Source organism: Biomphalaria glabrata, chromosome 7 (genome assembly GCF_947242115.1).
Source record: "Biomphalaria glabrata chromosome 7, xgBioGlab47.1, whole genome shotgun sequence".
Taxonomy (NCBI): domain Eukaryota; kingdom Metazoa; phylum Mollusca; class Gastropoda; family Planorbidae; genus Biomphalaria; species Biomphalaria glabrata.
The window spans coordinates 37,133,547-37,160,359 of record NC_074717.1 but is presented as its reverse complement, the minus strand read 5'-3'; the positions used below and the strand labels follow the sequence as shown (position 1 = coordinate 37,160,359).

The 26,813-nt window shown below is 36.4% G+C and overlaps 1 protein-coding gene across 1 annotated transcript in view; it reads right to left on the bottom strand.

Annotated features, from left to right (window-relative positions):
- LOC106068643 (short transient receptor potential channel 7-like) overlaps window positions 1-13,474 on the bottom strand; it is a 74,700-nt gene extending 61,226 nt beyond the window's left edge. The window contains exons 1-2 of the mRNA XM_056036269.1: window positions 12,900-13,474; window positions 6,283-6,430 (exon numbers count right to left, since the gene is read on the bottom strand). Coding sequence (XP_055892244.1) covers window positions 6,283-6,390 — 108 coding nt within the window. The 5' untranslated portion in view covers window positions 6,391-6,430; window positions 12,900-13,474. The remainder of the gene's footprint in view (window positions 1-6,282; window positions 6,431-12,899) is intronic.
- Window positions 13,475-26,813: the final 13,339 nt, after the last annotated feature.

The window sequence follows — 26,813 nt, the reverse complement described above, 5'->3', positions numbered from 1 at the left end:
AATATCTAGACACCACCAGATTATCTGAAACTTTACTTCTTCTGATTGCCCTAGGGTCTACTTTTTTTTAAAATTTCATCCAGCGATCATTTAAAGATCCAGCTCAACAAAGCTTCTCTCACCAATCATCCCTCCAGGGGTACGCACTCATCAGGCTGAGAAACACTATAGTAAATTCATTCTCATTTTTTGTTTGTTTGTGTGTTGGAGGTGAATTCAAAGCAAAACATAAAACACGGAACCATAATCTTCAAATACAAAAACAAAATCTAATAAAATATTCAGAGAGACACAAAGATAAAGGCACATTCCTCGTTCCATATGCTAGGACAAATTTGTACAAATACTCCTTCTTCCCTATTGCTATTAGAGCTCGGAATGGGTTGCCCGAGCTAGCCAGGATAACCAGTGGCTTGACAATATTTAAGTCATCGGTTAACATGTATGACTAGATGCACGACGCGTAGGACGTAATCATCTTTTTTTTTTTAAAGCAACGTCTGTATTATATATGATAAGGTAAACATAACTATTGAGTTCATTTAGCTACGAAGCATATGAATAGGTCGTTGTTCTTCTTTGCATCCGTATAAGACAGAACAGTTTGGGCATTTCTTTTTTTTAATAGACATTATAAACCACTATAAAAAGCATATACTTTATAAGATGTTTTGTCCTCATGTGTTCTTTATTAGAAAAAACAGTTCTCATAACTGAATTGAAAAACTTTGCTATCTGAAGACCAAAAGAAGTACACGTATCTCGATACAGGTGATGTTTAAATGGGACTTTAGACGGACGGACAGACAGCACGTTTGCTTTAGCCTTAAGCCTTAGGGAAGCCGATAACAAAATCTATATGTTGATGACGGAAAGGGAAAGAGAGTCGTCTGCTCTAATATTATTAAGTCTAAACCAATTTAAAGGATTCAGTATCACCGTTGATTTGTGCATATACACATCTGAGTCCCAGTCAATAAGAAAGGTTAGAGGCATGACAACAAAATGTCACTGTTAGAGCGAATCTACAAGACTAAAGCGTATCAATTGTTCTATTGAAATCATAGACATGGTGAAGCTCCCAATACATGAGCCACATAAGGGTAAACCTCTCATTTTGGGTTATGAACATGTCACGCTCGAATACAAGCCATAGACGACATGGAGAGGTTGAGAAAAGAATGGTGAGAACTAGATTGAAGTTGAACAGTGAAGAAGACCATTATAGAAATAGACCTAAGGAAAAGTAGAGAGGAAGTGAATGAATAAACAAATCTTTAAAAATACTTTTCTAAAAAAGACGATATCTCCTTTATGTGACTAAAAGAACGACTGTTATTCTTGCAGTAAATAATGAAGATTAGATTAAAAAAAACAACAACAATGGAATATTTTTTTGACCCCGCTACCTCCCTTATTCTCGCCACTAGAAAGAATCCTGGTTAAGCGAATGTATAGATCTTCTATAGTTTATAATATTCCAATGATAGGCCTTTAGAATTTTAGATCTAGAATCTAGACTAAGAAGACAATGCGCCAAATGTTCCTGAACATTAATTTATTAGACTTTTGAATCAATAAAGCCTTACATTCGGAAATTCCCGAATGCGATAGTCCTTTCAAGAACGCGATAGTCCTTTCAAAACCGATGCTGGATCTAGACCTAGATCTAGTTCTCTAGCCAAATTTAAATTCATTTCCTATTTAATACTTGAAAAATGATAACGGCCAAACTAGAGTTTTCCCTGTGTGGCCAACGAGCTAGTCATTCTTTTCTCGGTGATGTACAGCAACTGTTCAATTTCTAGAGAAATCGTTAGAGCGTTTTTGAGGTCAGCTTCCAGGTTCCACCCTCCGGTCACCGACCTTCCATGAAGTTCGGACTTGAATAGAGGTATTTTAAAGAGAGAGCGAGAGAGAGAGAGAGACAGAGAGAGAAACCACAATGTTCATTAAGATATATGTAAAAGACGAAAACACAGTTAAGACATGATATTAATGTATAACTCAAATGGTACAGAATGACCCCCCCCCCCCTAAAACAAATACACATAGATTGAGAAATATGTGATTATTGTCATTGTATATTGTAGCAAAGTCATTAGATAAGGTTACTCTTTTTTAAATTGTTTAATAAGAGCTGTAGAAGAGTTTTAAATTGTTTAATAAGAGCTGTAGAAGAGTTCACAAAACCTCATTAGAAGAAGTAGTAGTTCATTTGTTGTTGTTATTGGCGTTATTTTTTGCTGTCGTCGTTGTCGTAAACGTTGTTATTTAATTTGGTGCTGTTGCTATTATTGCTGTTATTGTTGATGTCATTGTTATTGCTGTCGTTGTTGAAAGTGCTGTAGTTGATAGTTGTTGTTCTTTTGTTATTTATGTTGTATTTTTTTGATCATTTTGTTATTGTTGATATTGTTGTTACTATTGATATTTATCACAAAGCTTATATCAATTCTGTTTGTATGTCTGTCTGTCTGTCGGGTACAATTTTCGTACTCGCTATTTCTCCCACATCCGTTCTCGGATCAATTAGTTAATTAATTATAGTTATTTAGTTATTTTGTTTGTAATTAAAAAAGGAAATAAATGCTACTTATTGAGAGATGTGACTGGTGATATGCAGTTATTCCCCTTTTAAAGTTTTGTACTCGTTTTTTTCCCCATTTCCATCTCACGACCAAGTTAAAATTTTGTACAATTATTCATAGTCAACGACAATATTGTAATACATGAATAAAAAAATAAACAATCAGTCGATCAATTTAGTTACTTAATTAGTGGTCATTAATTTATTTTATTGATATAGAAAAAGGAAGCTTATTCCTGCAGTAAGTGATTTTGATTTATTTTCCCAATCAGGTATGCTTTGTTTTTTAAAACGTTTTTGAAATATATTTTTTGTTATTTTTTATACTTGTGTTATTCTTTTTTGCTGTTGTTACTCTTCATTCTTTTTTTATTGTTGTTGTTACTTTAAAGATAGCTGTTATAGCTAAACCGCCAAATAAAAAAACTAGGTGTCGATAATTTCATCAACAAGGTTTCCAAGCGCGCTGATTCTAGAAGACATAGACACTGACGTTTACATTGAGCTGACAACTAACATCCACAACAAAACAATAATCGTGGATACAAAAAAGTAATCAGCTCTCAACAAAATGTTCGCGTCAACGATACCACGCTATCAAATGTGATTGGCCTACAGCAGGATTAATTATTGACACAGGTATCGATTCGATAAAGACACCAGGGGATTTATCACACGGAGTAGTTATCTTTCTTTTTTTGTTTTTTTGAATTTTGTCACTAGGACTTTATGATTCCAGAGTGCTGGTGTCAAACAAACAGAAGGTTAACACTTGGCGGGGGATGCGAGCATAAAGAGTTTACCATATTATTAGTTAACTCTTTAAACACATCCTCTTTGCGAAAGTATTGTTTAGATAATGTCACGTCCAATCAGTATGAGAGGATGAGAGTTAATGATGAAATGTCTATACAAAGGAAATATTTGACACACACAAAAATACAAAAGAAACTAAACAGTACAGACACTGATAACTCTTTCTAAATAAAAATACTAATGGCTTTACAATTTACAATGGTTGAGACCCTGTGCAAATCGGAAAACAGACCCCATAATTACGAATTAAAATAGCTCCGTTAGGGTCCCTGCATTGCATATTGGAGTAATGGATTTATGGGGAAGCGCTGTAAGCTCCCCCTAGCGAGTTGGAGAGACCAGAACGACGAAACTGTTCCTGCATTATGAGCAGCATCAAAGTGTTAAAGTCTTGGTGTTTATTCATCAGAGAAAACATAAGGGGCCCTAATATAGGTAAAAGGGGGGGGGGACATTCTACACCTGGTGACGACGTTTCATTGGGCCGGATGGAACCTCGTCGGATCTATAACTTTTCACCATTTTTTTTTTAATGTACAATCCCAACAGGATTTCCTTTATAGACAATGATTCAACTGTAGATTAAATTAACATGTATTTACTGAAATAACTGAGAACATTCAAATTTGAACAACTAGATTTCTAATAATGACGGATAGCTATAAATACAGAGCGTTTTTTTTTCCTGTTTTTATTTCTGAATTACTGATAATTGCTGTGAAGTTGTAAAGCTTTTATTCCGTGCAAAAAGACTGTCAAGACTAGATACCATTACCACATAGTGTATGCCTTTCATCATTGCAGGCGCGTCATTTTGTGAAGTCTTTTGATCTTCAACTGGCTGAACGGTGCCTTGATGTTGGAGAAAATAGAGTTAGCTCGACCTTAAGTATTTGAGTGTCATTCCACCTGCATGTTTTCACCTTCACCTTTCCATTAGTATGTTAAACTTTTGGGGCACCACCTATGATCTGTCGACGTCTTCTTCCATTCTTATGTCTTTTGGATTAAATAGAATCTCTTCTAGTGGAAGGGCTGTCTACTCTTTAATGTTGCTTTCCCATCACTTTCTTTGTTTGCTTCTTCTTTTTATCCTGGTGCTGTTCCCTGGAGGAAGGTCTTTCAGAGCCTTGAGAACCTTTGATATGTCCATAAAGCTTTGCTTGCGTTTTTCGACAGTGGTCAACAGGTCATCGTGGTTTCCAGTTACCACTGCGGATGACATAGATCAGTGGTTCTCAAACTGGGATCCGTGGACCCCCGGGGAACCACGAAACGACAGAAGAGGGTCCGCAAAAAAAAAAAAAAAAAGAAAATTGTATACACTTTAGTGTACTCAGCTTTGAAGCACGATCGTCATTCTCTGTTGATGCTCCACAAGGGAAAATCTCACTCGAATTTTTAGCTTCCGGAACATGTGTTGTCTCATTCTGATGTGTCCGGCTCTGAGACGTAATATTATATGTTGGACATTTTGGGACATCTTGGAATAAGACGTTGTTTTTCTTCAACTTTCTATTTCTCGTTTCTTCAACTCTGGATCTCAACTTTGGCCAATGTGGCCTGCAACGTATCAATGTGGTCTGTGATCCGTTGGAGGAATGTTACCTTACTGTTGTTGAAATATGCTGCAGTTGTCCTGGCGTCAGTCAGGAGGACAATCTGATTGGGTGTTTTATTAACGAGGTGCTAGCTCTAGTGCTCCTCTTTCTGCTGTGTGGCTGATCAAGAGATCACCTGTTGCAATCGACCAATCACAGAGAAATCCATACTAAAGCAGGAGCAGCTTATTGAAATATCCACAAATGAGTAACTTAAACCAATGTGTAAACAAGGAGACCACAAACTCTTGTTACACAAACAGATAGAAACTGACTTGAAATTTGTGCTCGTTGAGCCGGTAATAAATACACTCATAAAATTTAATCAGCCTCATCCAGGTCAAATATTTATAAATTTTATTTTAAACAAAATTTATAATCTCAACACTCTTTCAACAAAATGTTGTTACATGAGTAATATGCATTTATGTAGCTTTTTCACTCAAGCGTCCATGGCAAATTTTATGACTATATTAAGTGTCAAAAAAGTCATAAAACCTCTAACATAGATGGTATTGAAGGGATTTTAAAAAAACACAAGACTTCCGCATGCTATGCAAATATATTCTAGCAAAAAGCACATTATGACCAATAGCTAACAGGACTTTAAAATGAGCATCAGTTGTGGAGACGAATATCTGGCAAGCGTCAGCAGTTTTGAATACTTGGGAGCTATCGTTTCAGACGTTGGAACCAAACCTGAAACAACTGGCCAGAATGGCACAATTCACAGCAGCGCTTGCAAAGCTCAAAATTATTTGTGGGATTTATGGACAAGAGGCTAAGTACACTAAGTGTACTTGGCTTGGCTACCTATCAAGGGTTCTCACAGTTCGACTCCCGATTCGAGAGAGTATTATAGACAATTTACACCTTTTAAATAACCATCCATACTCGTATAGTTCTAATTTTAGAGTGCGTGTTGCGTCGTTTGTTGCTAATAACAACAAAAGTTGTTTAGTGACGTAACAAAGTTTCTATATCTAGTATGACTACCTCACAACACTAACTAATCAGTATGTGTTGAATAGTTGCTTCAGCATACCCGTGAAATGGTTCTCTTTTGTATTTACATTCATTTTGTACTGATCAAATATTCTAGAATTCAACTCACTTAGCCATTGGATTGGTCAGTTTCTAGATTAATCACCCACTTAGCCATTGGATTGATCAGTTTCTAGTTTAATCACAAGTTATTCAAGGAAATAATGAAACATTATGGGCGATACTTATCTCTGATATTTAACACCAAATGGAAACATGTCTTTATCTTACCGGAGCGTTAACCGTTGCTGCAACGGCTGCCGCATTGGCCTCTAATCTCATCCGGCGTTTCCGCTTCAGGCGGTTTATGAACTGGACCTGCAGACCTGCTTGATACATGGTTTAGGCCTGGTCTTGTTTGGTGCTGGACATGATGGAACTGTGAACAAGCAACACAATGACATGAAATTAACTCACATGATTATATAGTAAAAAATACAACAAAAGTAAAAAAAAAACATAATTCCGAATTATTTGTTTTTGTTTTGTTTTTTATAGTTATTTTTGTTGATGTTTTTTTTTAAATCAGATACTGATAAATTACAGATGGTGTAACTATATAAGGAGAAAGGGAAATAAAAGAAATTGTCAATGAACTCATGAAATGGCACTCGCAGAAAGTCCTTTTTTGTTAATGATCATGTACAGTAGCAGGATATTGCCTACTGTAACAACACTTGTGCCAGATGTGACAACATTTTGCTGGTATGATGTGTTGTTATGCCGGGGATTTTACTTGAATTCAATAGTTAACAAAAATGACGATCTAGAATCACAATTGACGATTCTTTGATAAAATAAAACTCTGGAACTTTATTAAATACAACGTAAGTACAGTTTATGTACAAATTACAAATCAATGAATATGGAACACATTACAAAGGCTTTTCAAACAGAGCTCCTAGAAACGTGACTAGCTACAAGAACATTATTTTATCCACTCTTTACTTACTTACTACCGCCAATTCTCTGGCGCTAACTCTTTTCAAAAATGTCTTTGTTTAAATTCAAATCAACCAATAGATTTCAAACATACTAATTACGTCCCTTGGGTAAATCCTGACTTGTACGTCAAGTGTCTAAATTTGAGGATTAAATCCCGAGACTCATGTCGAGGGCTTATATTACTTTCAAAAGTGAAATGTACAAACAATTCTATAATGTAATCTGTGACATATTACCCCCCTCTCCATTTAGCATTTGTATGGTAATAGAAATGCTCATATGTATTAAAATATTTAAATGTACACAAAATACCATACATGAAATTATAGAAAAATGGTTGAGGTAACATATGACAAAATAAAGTCAACAATAATAGAAAAATGTAATGCAGTGAATAAACTTATTGATGATTTTGAATACCTGTCTCACTATTCAAGTGGTTATGAAAATGAGACAATGCTTGTCATGAACAATATCAAAAGTTGTACAAAGCATAATACTTGAATAAATGAAATCTTGAATTGAATAAGTTATGAAGCTTCATGATGAAATTAAAATATGACAATATAACTCATTTGGTTAGTACTAATGTGAAAATGTGCACATGGAAAAATATATTGCATATGAAAAATTGACATAGAAAAAATAATTGTGATAGTACATGACAATTTTCTGAGAAAATAATACTCAATGTGATCAATCTTCTGAATAATAATACTCAATGTGATATAAATCTCAACATGTGTGAAGCAATGAAAAATTCCAATTGTCTGTCATGTATCTGTACTATTATAATAGGATATATGCAATAATATTATACCTGAAATAAAATGCTCATGATTTAAAAATTAAAATGTCTGATGCATGTCATATGCAAAGATGCTGAAACATAATAAACAAAGTATCTTGAATGAGTGACTTTCCTCAGTGGGTTGCTTGGTGCTGAAATAAATGTAACATCTGATATAGAATACCTGTGGAAAAAATGAGTAGACAAATTAATTGATTAAGTACAACTGAATACTGTTCTTCCTTGACGAGTATGAATGATAATGGATCAAGTGACACTACATATGCTATAGTACATATGTAAAGTAGAAATGTTAAGTTCGGAACCCTTCTGAATTGCCGTCATGGATGTGTGTACGCGTTTTCTAAACTTGAAGAAAAGGTCTTTCAGTTTATGAAACTGTTGTCTCCATGTCATAATGATCTCACAGATAATGTCTGATTGAACCGCGTTTGAGTTTGGTGAAAATAAGAACTGTCCGAAACCAAAACTCAATTTTCTGGTTGATGAACTTTGACGCTGTAGAACAATGGTAGCAGAATGCTTTGCGTTAGAATGTTCAATAGAGCAATGACTGAACATGTCTGAGTTCAATCGGTCAATACAGCAATGTTGAAGAAGTTCATTTGTTCCTTTCTGAAGAAAAGTTGCCCTTTGAGTGGACGGAGGATGAAACTTGGTGTTGTCAATGTTGATGCTTTCTGAGTTTCTTTCAAAGTGCAGTACTGGAAATGTTTCAGAAACACTGGTAAAGAAATCTGCATGGTCTGGAAACACTTTAGTGTTCTTTATTTTCTGTAGTGCTATGTCATCCAGAGTGATGACCTTGGGAATGTCAATGTTATTTGATGTTGGTAATGAAACATCTATCTCAGGAATGGGTGTTGATGATGTTTCTTCTTCCTCAGGAATAGTTGCTAAGCTTGTAAAATGTTCAACTTCTGCTTTGATGTCTTCATTATCTGTTTCATGGTAATGTTCAAACATATGCACATGAAATACTCTGGTAAACTTGTTGACATTGATTTCATAAAGCAGGTTGGAAATCTTTCTGGTGATGGTAAATGGACCTTGCCATTTGTAGAATAGCTTGTTACTCCAATCTGGTAACAGTAAATTGACTTGATCTCCTTGAGCAAAATATCTTGATTTCATGTGTTCATGTAATATCCTTTGACTTTCAATGTTCTTGGTTGTAATGGTTTCTTTGTTTGACTCACATTCTTTCAGATGAGGAATACTTGTATGAGTGGTAGAGTCAAGTTGCATAGTTTTTCTTTTGTCTGGTATAGCCAAAGTTGATTGAATATAAGTATCTGCTTCTGGTTCATGAGACTTGTCTTGATTGTAGCAAAAATATTCAATGCATATCATAGTATTTGATGCAGATGTAGTCTTATTCAAGTCTTGATGTATGAAGTCTGACTTGTCTTGATGGACTTCAGTTTGGCCAGTTAGAGTTTTTGTATCATTGTTAGAGACTCTGGGCATGTCGTCTTGTTCTTGAAAGTTCAACAATGGACATTCGGGAATTGGAGGTGGACTTATGACCGGTAGGGATGGGCTTGATGTAACTGGGGGTGTCCATGTTGAATGTTCTTGATTGTTGCTGGCTACTGGACTAGTAACTGGTTCTGTTGCATTCTGCATAACTTGAGTAACTGAGGTAGCCATGTGATTATTTTGGCTAACTTGTTCAGGTGCCAAATATTTTTGACCTTGCTGTATGGCATTTGTACATTCAGCAAGTTCTTGAGGAGTGCATTCTTTAACTCCTTCTATGTTTCCAATGATTAGGTCCACTGGTAGATTGGGTGTTACTAATGCTTTTGTTTGACCACTGAAGAATGGTGTAGTAACATAAATGATGGCTTCAGGTAATTTGCTGACAGTTCCGTTGAATGCAGTGACTTGGACGTGGTTGCCTGTGAAACGGTTTGCGTGTACGAAGCGTTCATGTACTAATGTGGACGTGCTTCCGGTGTCACGAAGAACTTCCACCTTCTTGTCTCCTACAAAGCCTGGATAAAATTTGAGACCATTGGACTTTGCAATGACTGTCATAGTTGAGTGCTCATTGTAATAGCTTCTGTTATATGAGCTTCTGTTTGGCATATATTGTGGTCTGGAGTCCTGTGAATGACTTCTGTAGCGAGGTTTGTTATCTGGTTTATTATTTCCAGGTGTTTTGTTGAGATTGTATTGCTCTCTATTGCTGTATCTTTGAGTTGGTGATGTGGGTCTATCAAAATTTTGATTTTTGGAGACTGCCTGTTTTTTCCAACATTCATGAGTTTGGTGACCTTTTTTCTGGCAAAATGAACATTCTGTGGTTCTGCTGCGGCATTGAGACGTGAAATGCCCTAGTTTATGACATTTGTTGCATTTGACTTTGTCATCTGACTTATATCTTGCATTTTTGTCTTGAGCAAAGCAGACAAAATTTTCTTCAACAGATGGTTTGACTGACTTGTTTGGATAGGCTGCTCTATATTGTCTGATGATCTTGGTTAATGTCTGTATATCAGTAGGATTTCTCTCTATAATGTAGGATTGAATATCTTCTGAGTGAGCATGGGTGATGTTGTCGATAATAATATGTTGACGAAGAGCTTGGTAACTTTCTTCTATTTTGGCCATGGATACCCATCTATCAAACCACATTGACATATTAGCTACAAAAATTTGAGGATCATCATTTTGCTGTGGCCTTTCATGATAGAATTTCTTTCTATAGTTGGCTGAAGTTGCTCCGTATTGGCGCAGTAGAGCTTCCTTGATATCAGAGTAAGTGCTGCGTTCATTTATGGACAGTTGTGAGCAAATGTTGACAGCTTTGCCAGTCAAAAGGGTAAGGAGTGAGCTCGACCAATGTGCTTCAGGTAGACCGGATGTTGTAGCTATTTCTTCAAATCTTATGAGATACGAGTCCATATTGTCAATGTTTTCGTTGAAAGCCGATATTTTGTTCATTAATCTGTATTTGTCAAACATACTTGAGTGACCTAGAATTGGAATGCTTTCTTTATTTTGCCTTTCGAATTCCATTTTTTCTTTTTCATGTTGTCTTTGCTTTTCGGCGTCTTGCAATTTTTTTTCTTCTAATTGCCTGCGTTTTTCAGCGTCTTGCAATTTTTTTTCTTCTAATTGCATGCGTTTTTCAGAATCTTGCCTTTGTTTTTCAGCTTCTTGCCTTTGTTTTTCAGATTCTTGCCTTTGTTTTTCAGCTTCTTGCTCTTGATATTCTTTTTCTTCTTGTTTCTCTGCCCACTGGTCTGGCTTTGAAATTTGCTTTTCTTTGGCAAATTCTATTAATTCGAAGAATCGTTTTGTTCTAGCACTGGAAGCCATATTTAATTTTCTCGTTAGTTTCTTGTATTGGAGCAGAATGTTCGATATCTGGATTTTGGCTTTATCTCAGATATAATAATAATATAGATCTAGTGACAAAGTTCTTGAAGCCTCAATTTGCTAATAAATTCTTGACAGTAAACTTGTAGTTACTGGAGTCGTATGATTGATATATAGAGCTATTGAGCCGATGTACTTTTTTTTTTTTTTTTTTTTTTTTTTTTTTACTGGTTTAACAGTTGGTTAAATCTGGTCTTCTGTTTACTTTGTGCCAGACAAATTATTTACTGGTCTTCTTTGTAATGCCAGTTATTTGCTTTACTGGTCTTCTTTATAATGCCAGTTATTTGCTTTACTGGTCTTTTTTATAATGCCAGTTATTAGCTTTACTGGTCTTTTTTATACTGCCAGTTATTTGCTTTACTGGTCTTTTATATTGCCAGTTATAACGTATATTGGTCTTATTCCTTTTGCCAATTACATATAATAATAGATTTCGTGAGTTAGACGTAACTCTAACGAAAATCTTTATAAAAGAATTATCGATAACCAACTGACCTGTTAAACACAGAAATTCTGTCCTCCGTTAAATAAGAATGAAGTTCCTTTGAAGAGTTTTAGAAATTGGTCCTAGATCTTGAATAAATTTCGTTAAAAGTTGTCCATGAACTTTTATTCGTCGGAGAGTGCCAAATGTAACAACACTTGTGCCAGATGTGACAACATTTTGCTGGTATGATGTGTTGTTATGCCGGGGATTTTACTTGAATTCAATAGTTAACAAAAATGACGATCTAGAATCACAATTGACGATTCTTTGATAAAATAAAACTCTGGAACTTTATTAAATACAACGTAAGTACAGTTTATGTACAAATTACAAATCAATGAATATGGAACACATTACAAAGGCTTTTCAAACAGAGCTCCTAGAAACGTGACTAGCTACAAGAACATTATTTTATCCACTCTTTACTTACTTACTACCGCCAATTCTCTGGCGCTAACTCTTTTCAAAAATGTCTTTGTTTAAATTCAAATCAACCAATAGATTTCAAACATACTAATTACGTCCCTTGGGTAAATCCTGACTTGTACGTCAAGTGTCTAAATTTGAGGATTAAATCCCGAGACTCATGTCGAGGGCTTATATTACTTTCAAAAGTGAAATGTACAAACAATTCTATAATGTAATCTGTGACACCTACCCCTTTAACCCCCCCCCTCCCAATAGTCTGTTAGTTTGTGTTTGTATTGGTTTCTTCAACTGTTATCTAAAGCTTAGGTCTGACATCATTATCCTTTTACAGAAAAATGATCCACTCCAAAGATACCACTAGATTTACATAGAAAAACATAGATGTTGGTTGCTATACTAGACTCAGACATGAGCTCAGAAATAGTAAGAAATCGAAACATTTTTCTAATTACTATTTTTTTGTATCACATAATAATTTCAAGATGTTGTGTTCAGAAAGTTGTATATATATTTGTGAAATCATAAAATAAACAACTATTAGACATATGGGCCTTATAAAAGCATGCGTTTTCAGCAGTAAGTCTAAGTATAGTAAAAGTGTTTAGCATACGAATGAGCTGCATCTAGATAGTCTCTTTTTAGTTATTTTTTCTACTACGAAATCTAAACTAACTTGAACATCAAAAGTGAAGGTACTGGACAAAACAAGAACGAGCTAATACATTCTCTCAACAACAATCATCTAAGGTACACACAAAAAATTTGTCAGGCCTAGAAACTTACTTGAATTTTTATGGATAAATATAATATAACTTGTGCACAGCGTACAAGCTCTTATCTACATAATAGTAAATAATAACTCTATACGTCTGCCTGCAGTACAGCGTCGCTCAGAGCGACATGAATAATGGAGACCGAGGTAAAAAAGGGAAACTCTATTCCTCTCTGTGACACTCGTATATTGCTAGAATCCTAATGTCACAAGCTGATTAAATATCAACATCCTACCACCAGTTGCTCACGATTCTATCGACTCGGCTGCCCTACTGTAGAATGTTGTTAGACCTACTCGCAATCAATGCTTTTGTTTCTTGTTTATATGTGACTCACGGCTCGGATTGTCTTTCTGCCAGCTTCATTGTACAGCGAAGTGTATTTTTATCTTAGATGTCTTTCAGCTCAATCCATAAAAAAAAAGCTAACTATAAAAAAAATCTTGGTCGTTTGATGGTTGTAATAAGATAACTTAAATAAACACGTACATAGATCTTAAAAGCCAGAAAACTTTCTACTGTTTGTTCTAAGTATTCCTTAAAACCTTGCAAACTAAACTTTTTAAGTACTTATAAAAAATAATTTAACCCGACTAAATATCGTTCCAAGCCATATTTTAAATCATTATTGTTATGACGTTGCACACCGCCATCCACACAATGCAGAAGGTGCACACTAGTTTATGCACTTTCAAACTGGAATTAGAATGAATGTTTACGGTGGAGAGAAAAAGATTTCCGCCCACGTTTAGAAGTCAAGAAGAGACTGATACAGACGGACTCTCATTTGTGTTTGGGATGTCAAGGAAACATCAATCATCCTTTCAGACTTTCTCTTGTTGAGTTTCCTCCCTTGTGTTATTGCAATACATAACGCTTGTGTACAATGTTGCCTCCCTTTAGTTATAACAGTACATAACAATTGTGTACATTTTTGCCTGTACAAAAGTGAATAACTGAAACTGCCAAGTTGGCTATGTACACAAATTGATATTTTTCACCATTTTCTATCTCAACAGGAACACAAAGGCAATAGGGACCCACCGTGACTTGCTAACCACTGTCAAAAAATAAAACAAACTTTTTTGACCAGATCACAATGTCCTCGCCAAGGGTCTAGAGAGACGAATTTAATTCGGTTGAATTGAGAAATATTAGGAAGCCGCGGAGCGAGGGTAAGCTCAAAAGGTAATTCTATTTATAGAACATAGGTAATAAAAGCTATTAGGCTTTGGTTCAAAATAATTTAGCTAAAACAAGCGAGGTAAAGTAACATAAAGGTAATATGGGAACTACTTCAGGTTACGACCTAGAAGATTTTAGGAAAACGTTGATTCAAGAGGCCAAGACAGAACTAGAACTGCGCGACAAAGAACTAACTGTCTATGTGCAGCAGATGGTGGCGGCGGAAGCAGAACGCTTGGAGAGAGAGAAAGCTAGAGAAGCTGAAAGATCCAGAGAAAAAGAAAATGAAGAAGCAGATCGCATAGAGCGGGAACGAGTTAGAGAGGCAGAAAAGTTGGAGAGGGAAAAGGTTAGAGAGGCAGAAAAGTTGGAGAGGGAAAAGGTTAGAGAGGCAGAAAAGTTGGAGAGGGAAAAGGTTAGAGAGGCAGAAAAGTTGGAGAGGGAAAAGGTTAGAGAGGCGGAACGTGTAGAGAGGGAGAAAAAGGAAGAGGCGGACAGGAAAGTAAGAATTCAAGTTGAACAGATGAGGATAGAGGCTGGTGTAAGTGTGCCCACCGAAGGGAACAGCAACAATAGTGCCAACATAGAAAACCAGAGTAGCGCCGCATGGATCAAAAAGAAAATTCAACCTTTTGCGGAAGACAAGGACGACATCGGCGACTATCTAAAACGTTTTGAAATCAAGCTAGCGAAGTTTAACGTCCTAGAGAAGGAGTGGTCCGAAATATTGTTGGACTTCGTGCATGGACAAGCCCTCACGATTTGCCAAAACCACGACCACTCGATGCAAAATAGCTATCAGGTGCTTAAAAAGGAACTACTAAATGCGTACGGACACAACGCGGCAACATTCCGGAAAAAATATTACGAAAACACCCCATCCAGCCAAGTTGATCCACAAACCACCATCAACTCAGAAAAGGACTTCTTCAATAAATGGCTCGGGTTCGAGAATGTAGAGAGCACCTACGAGGGGTTGAAGAACTTTATTCTGATTGACAATTTTTTCAACAAGTGCGACCCTCAGCTACAGTCCTTTATAAAGGAAAGAAACCCTAAAACAATTGAAGACTTGGTAGAAATCATTAGGACCTTTAAAAACGCCTACCCAAACAACCCACTTTCAGTTAGAGACCACAGAAAAGTCATTGACCTGGTAGGCTATGTAAAGGGAAATGATAGCAATGATAGGGATTATGGTAGAAGAAATGACAGGTCCAGGGAACGTGGGTACACTGGTCGGGAAAGTTATGATAGCAGAAGTGATAGACCGAAAACGGGTGATAGAAACCGCAGTGAAGTGATATGTTTTAACTGTCAGGGACACATGGCATACAGGAAACACAAAGGGAATGGAGCTGGCAATGGGAATACACAGGGTAATAGTGGCACTAGTGATAGGAGAGGTAATCAGAGAAACCGTAGACAGGAGAGGGATAATCGGCCACCGGATAGGGTTAATTTTGTAAGGAGCATCCAAGGTAGGGATCGTGATAGTGAACCAGATGGAGAAATTAACTACGTTGTTGTGGGGAAGATAGATTTAAATTATATCCGGGCGTGATTAATAATAAACAGGTAAATGTGATCCGGGACACAGCTAGCAGTACACTCGCGGTTCGAGGGGGATTAGTGAAATCTAAGGATTATTTAGGCTATACCAAATCAGTCAGGTTGGCAGACGGCGCAGTTAAGAGGTTCGAAGCATGCAAAGTGTTCCTTCGATCTCCATTGTATACAGGGTATTGTGAAGGAGTAGCCATGCCGAGGTTATCTAAAAATGTCCTGCTAGTAAATGTAGCAGGTGTCAGAGCCGCTACTGACAAACAGGTTATAAGTTGGAGAAGTAGGTATGGCAACAAGAAAAGAAAAAAACTTATAAAAAACATAATTTGTTTTAACTGCCACAAACATGGGCACGTCGCTAGAGATTGTTGGAATAGAGCAGAACAGTCTGAACAGAAGATTGCGAGTTCGGATAGGAGGCGCAGGCCTAGGTCCGACTGTGATGAAAGAAGAGATGACCACACAGGTAGAAGGTTATATGAGTTTGATAGTGGAGTAAGAAGAGATGACTACACAGGTAGAAGAAGGTCATATGAGTTAGATAGGGGAGTAAGAAGAGATGTAAACTCCAGTTGGAGAGAACAAATGCATGGCTCGGGCAGATAGTGGATATGACATAACGCTATACGACTATCGTATGTATATAAATATGTAAATATATGTTATTTCAATTATTTCATTCTGCATTAATTGGCTTGGATAGTAGTCATAACTAGACGGGTATTGGGTTGTTTTAGTTTTTATTTTGGTATAGTATATTTATGGTATAATGTATGTAATTGGAAATAGAATTGAGTTTGTAATTTGGTTAATATTACATTGGCTCAGTTTGGCTGGTAATTATTTATTTCTGTAGTATGTATGAATTGTATGTGTGGTTGTAGGAATAGAAAGTGCATTCATTTATAAGGCGACGATGTAGTTTTACCACGGAACGAGTTAGTTTTTATGATTTCACTTATTGTATGTGATTATAATCATAAATTAGTAAAGAGTTAGGTCGTGGTGTAACAAGTAAGTGGAGAGAGTTAAATTAAATACACTTGTAAATGCCCGGGAAAAAAAACATTAGGTGTATAGTGGGAGAACGAGTGGTGATAAATGTCAATTTGTCATACTAGGTACAAATGTCTGTCCTGACGTGTGAGGGAAAGCGGTGTAACCTCTGGAGCGTGATGTGACGAAGTATAGTTAGACACATGTTAGCGCAAAGGAACTACGTCTGCGATCACCTACGGGACATCACATTGGACAGTATCACTTAGTGACACTTGATGGAAATATGTGTTCAGAGGAACTTGATTGTGGACACAGGAAGAGAAGTTGAAACCGCAATCAAGACTCAAGTTGTGTTGTCTTTTATGTTTCCCTACATTTTGGCCCTTGCACATTGTAAGACTAAGACAGTAGATAATTTTTTTTTAGCGGGAGGGGGAGGAGTTGTTATGACATGATTAGAATTTTGTATTTGTTTCGGAAATAAGGGGAAAGTTTTACTTAGCAACAAGTGACGTGATAGATCTTTTAAAAAAAAAGGAGAACGCTCTAAGTGACGCTTCAAACAAGACGCTTTGTGTGGAGCAGTAGAACTAACCAATAATAGATATACGGCTTTACTGAAAGACATTGGACGGATCCCTTCTTAAGTATTAAAGTATTTAGGATTGTTTGATACTATCGTCGACTACTTATATTGATTGTTTGACATTTCGCCAGTGTTCCTGATATATTTGAAGGTTACCCCATGATCATTGCATTGATTACATTCGACACAGCGGAAGAGCCATAACACAGTAAATATTTGTTGTTTTGAGTCTTTGAACTTTCTAATATAGATTAGAGCTGGGTGGACGCCAAGCGCCCTGAAGATACCGAAATTTAAAATCCCAGTCTTTACCAGAATTCGAACCCGAGACACTTTGGTTCTGAAGCTAAGCCCTTTTACCTCTCAGCCAGCGCGCCTCCATGGAGCTCAACAGAAACAAAATAATTATAATTATTAATTATCCATATTTTCATTATTCATGTCGGTTTTGGCATCTTACCAATACTATGATAGACACTTGAGGGAAATATGTGGTCAGAGGAATTGGATTGTGGACACAGGAAGAGAAGTTGAAACCGCATCAAGACTCAAGTTGTGTTGTCTTTTATGTTTACCTACATTTTGGCCCTTGCACATTGTAAGACTAAGACAGTAGATAAAATATTTAGAGAAGCATTTTCTACTGTCTGCGGCACTAGCTAAGGAAGAGCCTACAGTACAGTGATATGGCTAGAAAAGGAAGAAAAAATAAGATGTCAAAGAAGTTTTGATGTTTGTGCCACTGTCCCTGCTACTGCGTAAGAGTTTGTTTATGAGCTTAATAGAGGAGGTTTTCGTAGTTCCCCCCCCCCCGTTTTTTTAATCTCAAGTTATAGGGAAACACCGATAGTTTTGACAATTTTTGATATAATAAGTGTTTTGATTTACAGATAATGAATATATTATTCTTTTTTTTTAATTAGCAATAATAACTTAGTAATTGATGTTTTTCTGACGTAATTTTCCTGCGCATCAGACTTTCACCGGGTTTCTATGTGACGTCACACTAGCCTACTAATTTAATATATTGGCTTATTGTATACATACAATACAGCAAAAGTTAACATTCTCGTTAAAGAAATATATTTTCGTCTATGCCAGCGGTTCTCAACCTTTTTGTTGCCGCGACCCCTAAAACGATTCCCCACTAGACAGCGACCCCCAACCGTATTTGTTCGTTTTCGTTCCTAGCCCTAGGTCAATGAAAAATTTGCTAATGGTAAAAAATTGTTCTCGTCATGTCTCTATCTGATTTGTTGGATGTAGTTTCAGTGGTAGACATTGAACACGGAAAAAGCTTTATGTCATTGTCATGAGTGTCAAATAAATGTCTTTCATAATTACATTGCTATCAAAAAGTATATTTTATGACTTGCATTTATTAACTTTTCTATTGCGTATTCACCATCTTCATGTGCACAGACTTGTGTGACAATTTGAAAAGTATGGCGAAACATGGGGGATGATATTAAATAAGGTCAACTACATTGCTACACATTTGTAAATACGCCAACGTTGGTTGGATTCTTGTGGGAGTCTTTGTAAGAGCTCAATGGATGTCATCTTCAGCATCAAGTCATTTTCTTTATTTAGAATTGATACCTTACAGGCTGGAAAACCTTGCTTCTCAAAAATATATGCCTACTGTTAGAAATGGATAAAGAAGCGAAACACAATCTCAAAATGGGATATGACTGCAAAAATGTGATCCAGAATTGTGTTACTGACATTGAAAAACAATCATTTTAGCTGCATCGCTTTTGATGAAAAATGTCACGCGCACGCTAGTGGTAATGTTCTATGACAGAAATGACCATTGTAGTCTGTCTTTCAGATTAAATTCCCCTTTTTCCTCACAGAAAGCATGTAAAGTTGGCAAGATATAAGTTTTATTTTCATCCAGTTTTGTTTGCCAAAGTTGAAGTTTCATTTGGACGAACGGATCTTTTCAGACAAATCAAGGCCTAACGTATTTGATCCTTCTATTGAAACATTTAATTATTTAAGGCGACAAAGATGTCTACCAGGCAGTACCAGGTCGGATATTTTTGAACCTTGCCTCATAACAACCACGTCACATCAGTGGGAAATAACAGAACACGTTGAAGCCATTAAGCTCAGTACAAAGAAGTAACTATCAAAGAACAAAATACATGTCTACCCTCCAACAGTGATGTTACACTCATTAACTTTAATTGCCATCTTTATCCTCTAGAAAATATCCTTCTTTAATATGTCCCCTCATTTTTTATTAAATTTTTGTTTGACGATGGTTTCATTTGCATAGTTTAAAACAATCCGGGTAATGTCCCTTTGTTTTGTTATATCTAATAAAAATGTATACCACCTATGGTACCAACTATGCTTGTTACAAAAATTCAGATGATCAATAAATAAAATGTTTTTAAAACCCAAATTTCCGATGGTCTTAGGCGACCCCTGACAAATGATCATTCGACCCCCAAAGGGGTCGCGACCCACAGGTTGAGAACCCCTGGTCTATGCAGTTAGATCTAGAATCTTGTAAGCAAAGAAAAAATGCGTATTAAAAGTAGATTTACATGCTTGACTTACCACGGCAGTGTGTATTTTCTCGACAGACTACTCAACACACAACAAACACTATCGCTTGGTTGTCTTGTCATGACCGACTACACGTAGTGTAGACTAGCCTTACACTGACCAGTTTGTTCGAATCAGTCAGACACACGATCTATTTACTTCTTGGGACAGGGAAAGGCTAAGATGACATTGTTACTTTTTTTTTTCTCGCGTTGGTTATCCAAATGCTTTTAGATCTACCTATACATGTATTTGTAACTGTACCATAGCTCTGGAATAGGCCGTCACTAAGCCCAAGAGCCTGAAAGAATGAAGCGATACGATTGGTTAAATCTATTTTTCCTTTTCAGTATTGTTGATGGAAGTGACGTATGCCTAACCTAAGACAAAATCTCAAAGCACCCCGTTTTTTTGAGATGTCAAGAATTTACTAATTTATTAAATATAAATGTTTCTAAGCATTTAAATAAAAAATGGTATAATGTTTACTATTAAAACTTTTTCAGCAGAATTCAAATATGTCAATAACTCAAATTTGAAAAACCATCGGAGTTTCCCTTTAAAGTCATCTACCTACATTTCAGATTTAATGGCAAACTTTTGATTGAATGCTTTGATCTTTGCTAGACTTAGACCACGAGTTTGGGAAAACCGGAAGCTCAGTTGAAAGACCAATACTTGAGCGCCCTATTCTACGTCAGCGAGTCATGGACATGAGACAAAATAAAACAGAAAATTTAATTCGATTCGCTCTCACTGCCTCCTACTTTGAAAACGTCTAGCTTCCCTCGACATGATCTCAAGATCTACAGTTTGACACCTTTCCGTTGAGCTGACGACTATCAGTATCTTCATACTTTTTTATTTGTCTATTTTAATAAATATGACGTGTTCTCTGGATAACTCCATGTGGCCTTTGTTGTGGATGACTACTTATGTGTTGTTGTTTTTTTCATTTGTGAAAATGACCGGTGTGTGGTTTGAGTATATTGACAATGTAGCCATGTAACTGGTAACAAGAATTCAAGGTTTTGATTTAAGTCATTCGTTTGGTCGCGTGCTTGTTTTTGTTTTGTTTCAGAAGTTTCTTCCGATTTGAACATGACTACATCCTTGTCCAAACCGCCCACGGGAGGGTAGGGAATGGCAGCTGGCAAGGTTCAAACCTGGGACCATAGACACAACAATCCAAAGAATATACAACACGACCAGGCAGCCACCTATGCATGATGTGGAATGTTATTTTATTTGTAGTAACTGAAATGTTTCTATCCACTTTTAGTGTGTAAGTTAAACATGGGCGTAGCCAGGATTTTTTTTCGGGGAGGGTTTTTTTTTGGGGGGGGCCTCCCCCCCCCCCTCGCGAAAAAAAAATATATGTGTGTGTGTGTACATAATTAATCTTTATTACATTCTGACCATTTCGGAAGACGTTTATTGTTTATTGTAGACTCCCCGTCCTTGCTAGCAAGGGGGTCTGGGGGAGTTCGCAGCGCTCCCCCAGCGCGGGGCGAAGCCCCGCCGCCGAGCACTATTTCTTGTATTGAAAGCCAACAAAATGCATATTCTGAGGTATCTACAGTGCATTATCTTGCTATTAAAAAGTATTATTTCAAAAACCTAATGTGCTATTCTTACTGACTTAGACCCTCTCGCGCCGTTCGGCGCATTTTCCGGCAAGCTGTTTCCGCAACTCTTATTTTGCGTAATTCATTTTGTCGGAGAACATGTCCCGCAAAACCTCATGCGACGCTCTGTCACAACCTTACTAAGGATTCGACTCCCAATTCGGCATATGATTTCTTTGATTTAGACCCGATCTCTATGACTGACTCCTAAAATCTGTCTTAGCCATCTTTGTTGAGACACATTTAATGATTTTCAATTTCGGCAGAAGACTATTCACACTTAATTAATGGAGCCCAAGCCACTGGTAGAAATTTGTAACCTTTCTTGACTACGCTCTTGGAATTACATGCCTGTATTTAGCTTTAGATTTTATATTGAAAAGGAAAGTTTTATCGTCAAAATCATCTGTTGAGGGGTTTGAAACTAAAAATTCTCTGGAGTTTTTTGTTTTGTTTTTAATTCAAAACCCCATTTAGCTACGATCAAAGAATTTGGTGACTGTAGTTTGCTTTAAAATAATATTGAAGAGAGAGGTTTTGAACTCTAAACGCTCTGTAGGGGAATTTTAAACTGAAAACCATCTGGAGGGGTTTTAAACTTTAAAGAAAAACCATCTGGAGGAGGGGGATTTAAACTCAAAACCCCTTTGGCTACGCTCATAGATTTTATAGTGTGTAATTTGCTTTTTTTTTATATTGAAGAGGTACTTTTTAGCTTCAAACCCCAACTGGAAGGGGGAGGGAGGTTAAACTCAAAACCCCTTTGGCTACGCTCATAGAATTTTGAGTGTGTAATTTGCTTTTTTTATATTGAAGATGGGGTTATCGTAAATTTTGGATGGGGTTTTAAAATCAAAATTTGGGGATTGTTGTTTGCATTTTTTTTGTTTTGTTTTATAGAAGAGGGGGATTTAACTGCAAAAACCTCTGGTAGGGGGTTTAAAATTCAAAACCCCCTGTAGGGGGTTTTAAACTCAAAGCCCCCTGGTAGAGGGATTTGTATCTCAAAACCCCCTGATAGGGGTTTTTTAAATCTCAAAACCCCCTGGTAGGGGGATTTAAACTCAAAACCCCCTGATAGAGGGTTTTTAACTCAAAACTGCATCGGCTGTGCTGTGGTAAGTGATGATTTAGTATTAAAATCTCACCTAAAATAAACAAAATGAAAGCAAAAATCAGTCACTTAATTCCGTCCCCCCCCCCTCCGCAGGGGGGGATTTCATTTCGGGGGGGGGGGGGTTTGAACCCCAAGAACCCCCCCCCCGGCTACGCCCATGAAGTTAAATTATAATTGGAAGATCTTGTTTCATGGTCTTTTGAAGATCTTGTTTAATATATTGGTAGCTTGAAGAGATTTGTTGAACTGATAAGACGATAAATAAAATATTTGAAACTTACCTACCTACCGACATGAAGTATACAGTAAGTCATTTTTAGATCCTCTTTAAAACTATTTCAGAATGCATGGTATTAGTTTTACTTGTCAGGGCCATTGGCAGTGAGACTCAATAAACAGCTGGGCTGCCATAGTAACGCCATCCATTGTTACGTATGGAAAAACATCGTGTAGCTTCACTTTTACGTGACATTTCCAAGATGAAATAGGAATGTCGATCGAATGTAGAATATTAAACACTGGTACAGAGACGTTGTCTTTTTAAGATGTGGACTATTAATAAGAAAAAGGTCATTAAGGGAAAAAAATAATGAACCAGTTTATTTGATTATGAGGAGTGGGCTTGAGCCTCAAGTTAAAGTTGTCCCCCTTTCTTGTAAGGTAAGTGTTGGCAAAATGTTTGACATGTTTCGAATGTTTCTTCAGAGTTGAAGATAATCTACTTCCTAGTCCAAACCTCCCGCAGGACAACAGGGATGGCGGCTGGCAGGATACGAACCCGGGACCATCGAGATGACCGAAAGACATTCCAGTGCGCTTACCGCACGGCCAGGTAGTCATCCTAATTTTAGATGAAAGAAATCAATTTATAAATCAGTAGATGTACTAATAGGTCATTCCAATGCAAGTATGTCACTGGTAATAGCGCTAGTGTCGTCACATTTAATTTACGACATCAATGGTAGCATGACACTCAATACTTAGGTCTTCACGACGTCTTCAAAGTCAGAAAAGACTATCAGGTTTCTCATACTAACAAACAACTGCTTCAGTAGGCGATTTCTTTCTACTCCGACCATTCTGTTGTCTGGAGCAAAGTAGAAATAACATGCACGCATTGACATTGTCTGAAAAACTCGATAATTGATCAAACGTAGCTGTTAATTTAAAATCATATTTCGAGTACAGACCTAATGTGTGTATGAAATGTTTCTTAGAAATAATAACCCTTTGTGAATTTTTGGTTAATATTACCACTATAAGATAAGCCTTAAAAGCTTGGTATCATTCTATAACTCTATCTTGTTTGAATTTGAATGAAAATTTGAGATATCTTTATGAAATCTGTCATGTAACTGAGGTACAGCGCCATCGATAAATCAGTAAGAATAGGATGGTGGTGTTTTTGTCTTGACAGACTGCACGTGAAGCACATTGGATCAACACCTTCGGATCAAGTTACTTCTGTGGTCTCATGTTCCCGCTTTCATTATTGTTAAAGTTTCTTGTTTCAGTGAAGATCACTTTTCTCAGAGGCACATCTAGCTGCTGAGATTTAAATATAACACCCTTCGATTGCTTTTGACTTTTGGACGCAACAGAAAACAGAGCAACAGATCGATTGTTACAAACTTTGTCCTGGCATTTTTTTCTTTCTTTAACACAACAAAATTGTTTGTGTAATTAGAGCGCCCTTCTTTACCATATAGGCCTACGTTGGGAGACATAATTGAAAGGTTTCATACACAATGGGCTCTTGTCAAGTCCTGGACTTATGCCTCTTTTTGGGGATCTCTGCCAGGGCTATTTTAAGTTTTTTTTTCACATATTTTTAACATGATGTAATTAATTAAGTAATACTATGCATTATGCATGCTTTAATTTATCCATTAAGAGATATAGGGCTGTGCTACTATTTCATTGTGCCTACTTTCTATTAATCATCGACGAGTATGTTGTACTCATGGTTTCAATTCACGTTTCTTAAAAAGTAATAAATAAAGCCATATTAAACAAAGCAATAAGAATGATCTAAAACTATAAAATAACACATCTTACGACAATTTTTTTTAATTTTGTTTCTTTATTTTGTTCTCCAATTTTGTTTATTTGACAAATCTAACTTGTTCGCATTTAGCGCAACCCAGCGTTGACAATTTCAGAGTTACCTTCCTTAATACATTTCATGCTACACTAACAGGCTTTACATCTCTTTGTACATTTTACTCTTGATCGCTCAACGGTTAAGGAGGAGTGGGTGTCTGACGTAGGATTACTAAAGGTTAGCTGTCCTTCAAAGAATTTAAAATTATATGTCAAAACAACTCTACAAATCATATTATATATTACAGACGTTACTTCGAAAAAAGATAATCACGTCCTACGCATTTCATGTGTCAATCTAGTCATGCATGTTAATCTATAACTTAAACTCTGCTAAGTCGTTGGCGTTCCTAGCTGATGCAGGCAACCCATTCCATTCTCTAATGGCACTAGGGAAGAAGTGGCACTTGTACGAATTTGTTCCAGCGTACGGAATAAGAAATGTGTCTCTATCTTTGTGTCTTTCTGAGTATTTCATTAGGTTTTGTTTTTCTATTTGTAAGTAATTTTTAGTGTCTCTAAGTTTAGTGATTTGACTAATTGTGTTACTCTAATCATATAGAAATATTCTTTCGTTATAAATCTCGCGGCTCAATTTTGTATTTGTTCTAGTTTCTTTACCTTCACCGAGCCCTTAGTTCGATGGCAGTTACGCCACCACAAAAAGATACGATGACCGCCCTTCTCTATTCCTCTGCCTTGAGTCCCGGATACAATTTCTTTCAATGCCAGTCTCGTCCATTCTGTTGCCTTCCCATCTCTTTCTCAGTCTGTCTCTTCATAGTTTGAGTTTGCGTAGTTAGCAGGTCATCTTGTGCTCCAATGGCTGTATTAACCCTGTTTCTAATCTCTCTTATTTTTTCCCGTGTCGTTTCTAGCCCTTTGTTATCCATAGTGAAGTAGTCTCATACAGACGAGACATCTACTGATCTACTAATACTGGTCTAATGTTAAATAGCATTTTAGTTTCATGCCCTTGTTTTTAATTTGAAAACAAAATTAATAATCATTCATACTTTGTACACACATACATCGACTATATGCATACATAATACATCAATATATACACAAATGTTTAGTCACGTGGCTATGAAAGAAGATATGGTGACATTTTAAAAAGCGCATGACGTATTTCAGCCAGTCCGTCTCACTTTTCTCAACAAAAGAATGTAGAAGAAAAACAAAATCAGAAAGAAAAGACAATCACGCATTCTGTCTGTGCCACATAACTGTTTGCATTGCTTCCTGTATAACGTATGGCATTGATAATCAAAAACAATAAGAAAACATAAGTAGCCGGTGATCTTTCCATAAAACCTTTTGTCTAATTGTAAAATCACATTTGTCCTACATAAGTTTTATTGGAAAAGGTAGGACATACACCGCAGTGTCTGAAGTCTGGTTGAGATCAATACAATTCTGGTGTTTATCATCTTCACACGTGTTTATAACGACTAATCTGTTAAATAATTAATGTCTCATTGAAACAAACATGGTGTTGACTTGTAAAAACACAAACCGATTTATTATATTTTCCTAGGATCTGACGTAAGTTAGCGGAAAGAAAACTTTAATCTACAGTTGGTTTTGTCTGCGTTTCTGGTGGCAAAATATGTAGGTCACGGCTAGAATTGCGTGGCCTCGTGAAATACTGCACTCCTTTACAATCTTCAGACTCTAAAAGGGAACTTATAAGAATATGTACTTGATATAATTGATATATTAGCAATGGGTTGACTACGAATTTTATTAAGAAATTAATTGATTAAAAAAAAAGCACTCTCTATTAGTACTACATGACAAACAAAGTCCAAGAGAAACTTTTAAGTCGGCCAACGTTTAAATTTGATACTAAAAACAAAGATTGATGCAGAAACGTTGTAGAAGTGTTGCAGAACTTCCTTCTCTCCAAGCACAAGAAGGTTGAGAGAGTATTCCAACTGGAGTTAATGGTCATTGTGGGATGTCATACATATACATACAAACAAACCTATGCCTGTACTTTCAAGATACAGAAATGGTAAAGAATACAATGCATAAAATTATTATAATTATATCGAAGAATTAATATATTTTTTTTTTTTTTTTGTGATTTTAAAAGCAGAAAGAATACTGTAGTTTTGTAGTATATTCTGAAGAATCGAATTAGTGATTTATGTATGAATAATTTATATTCTC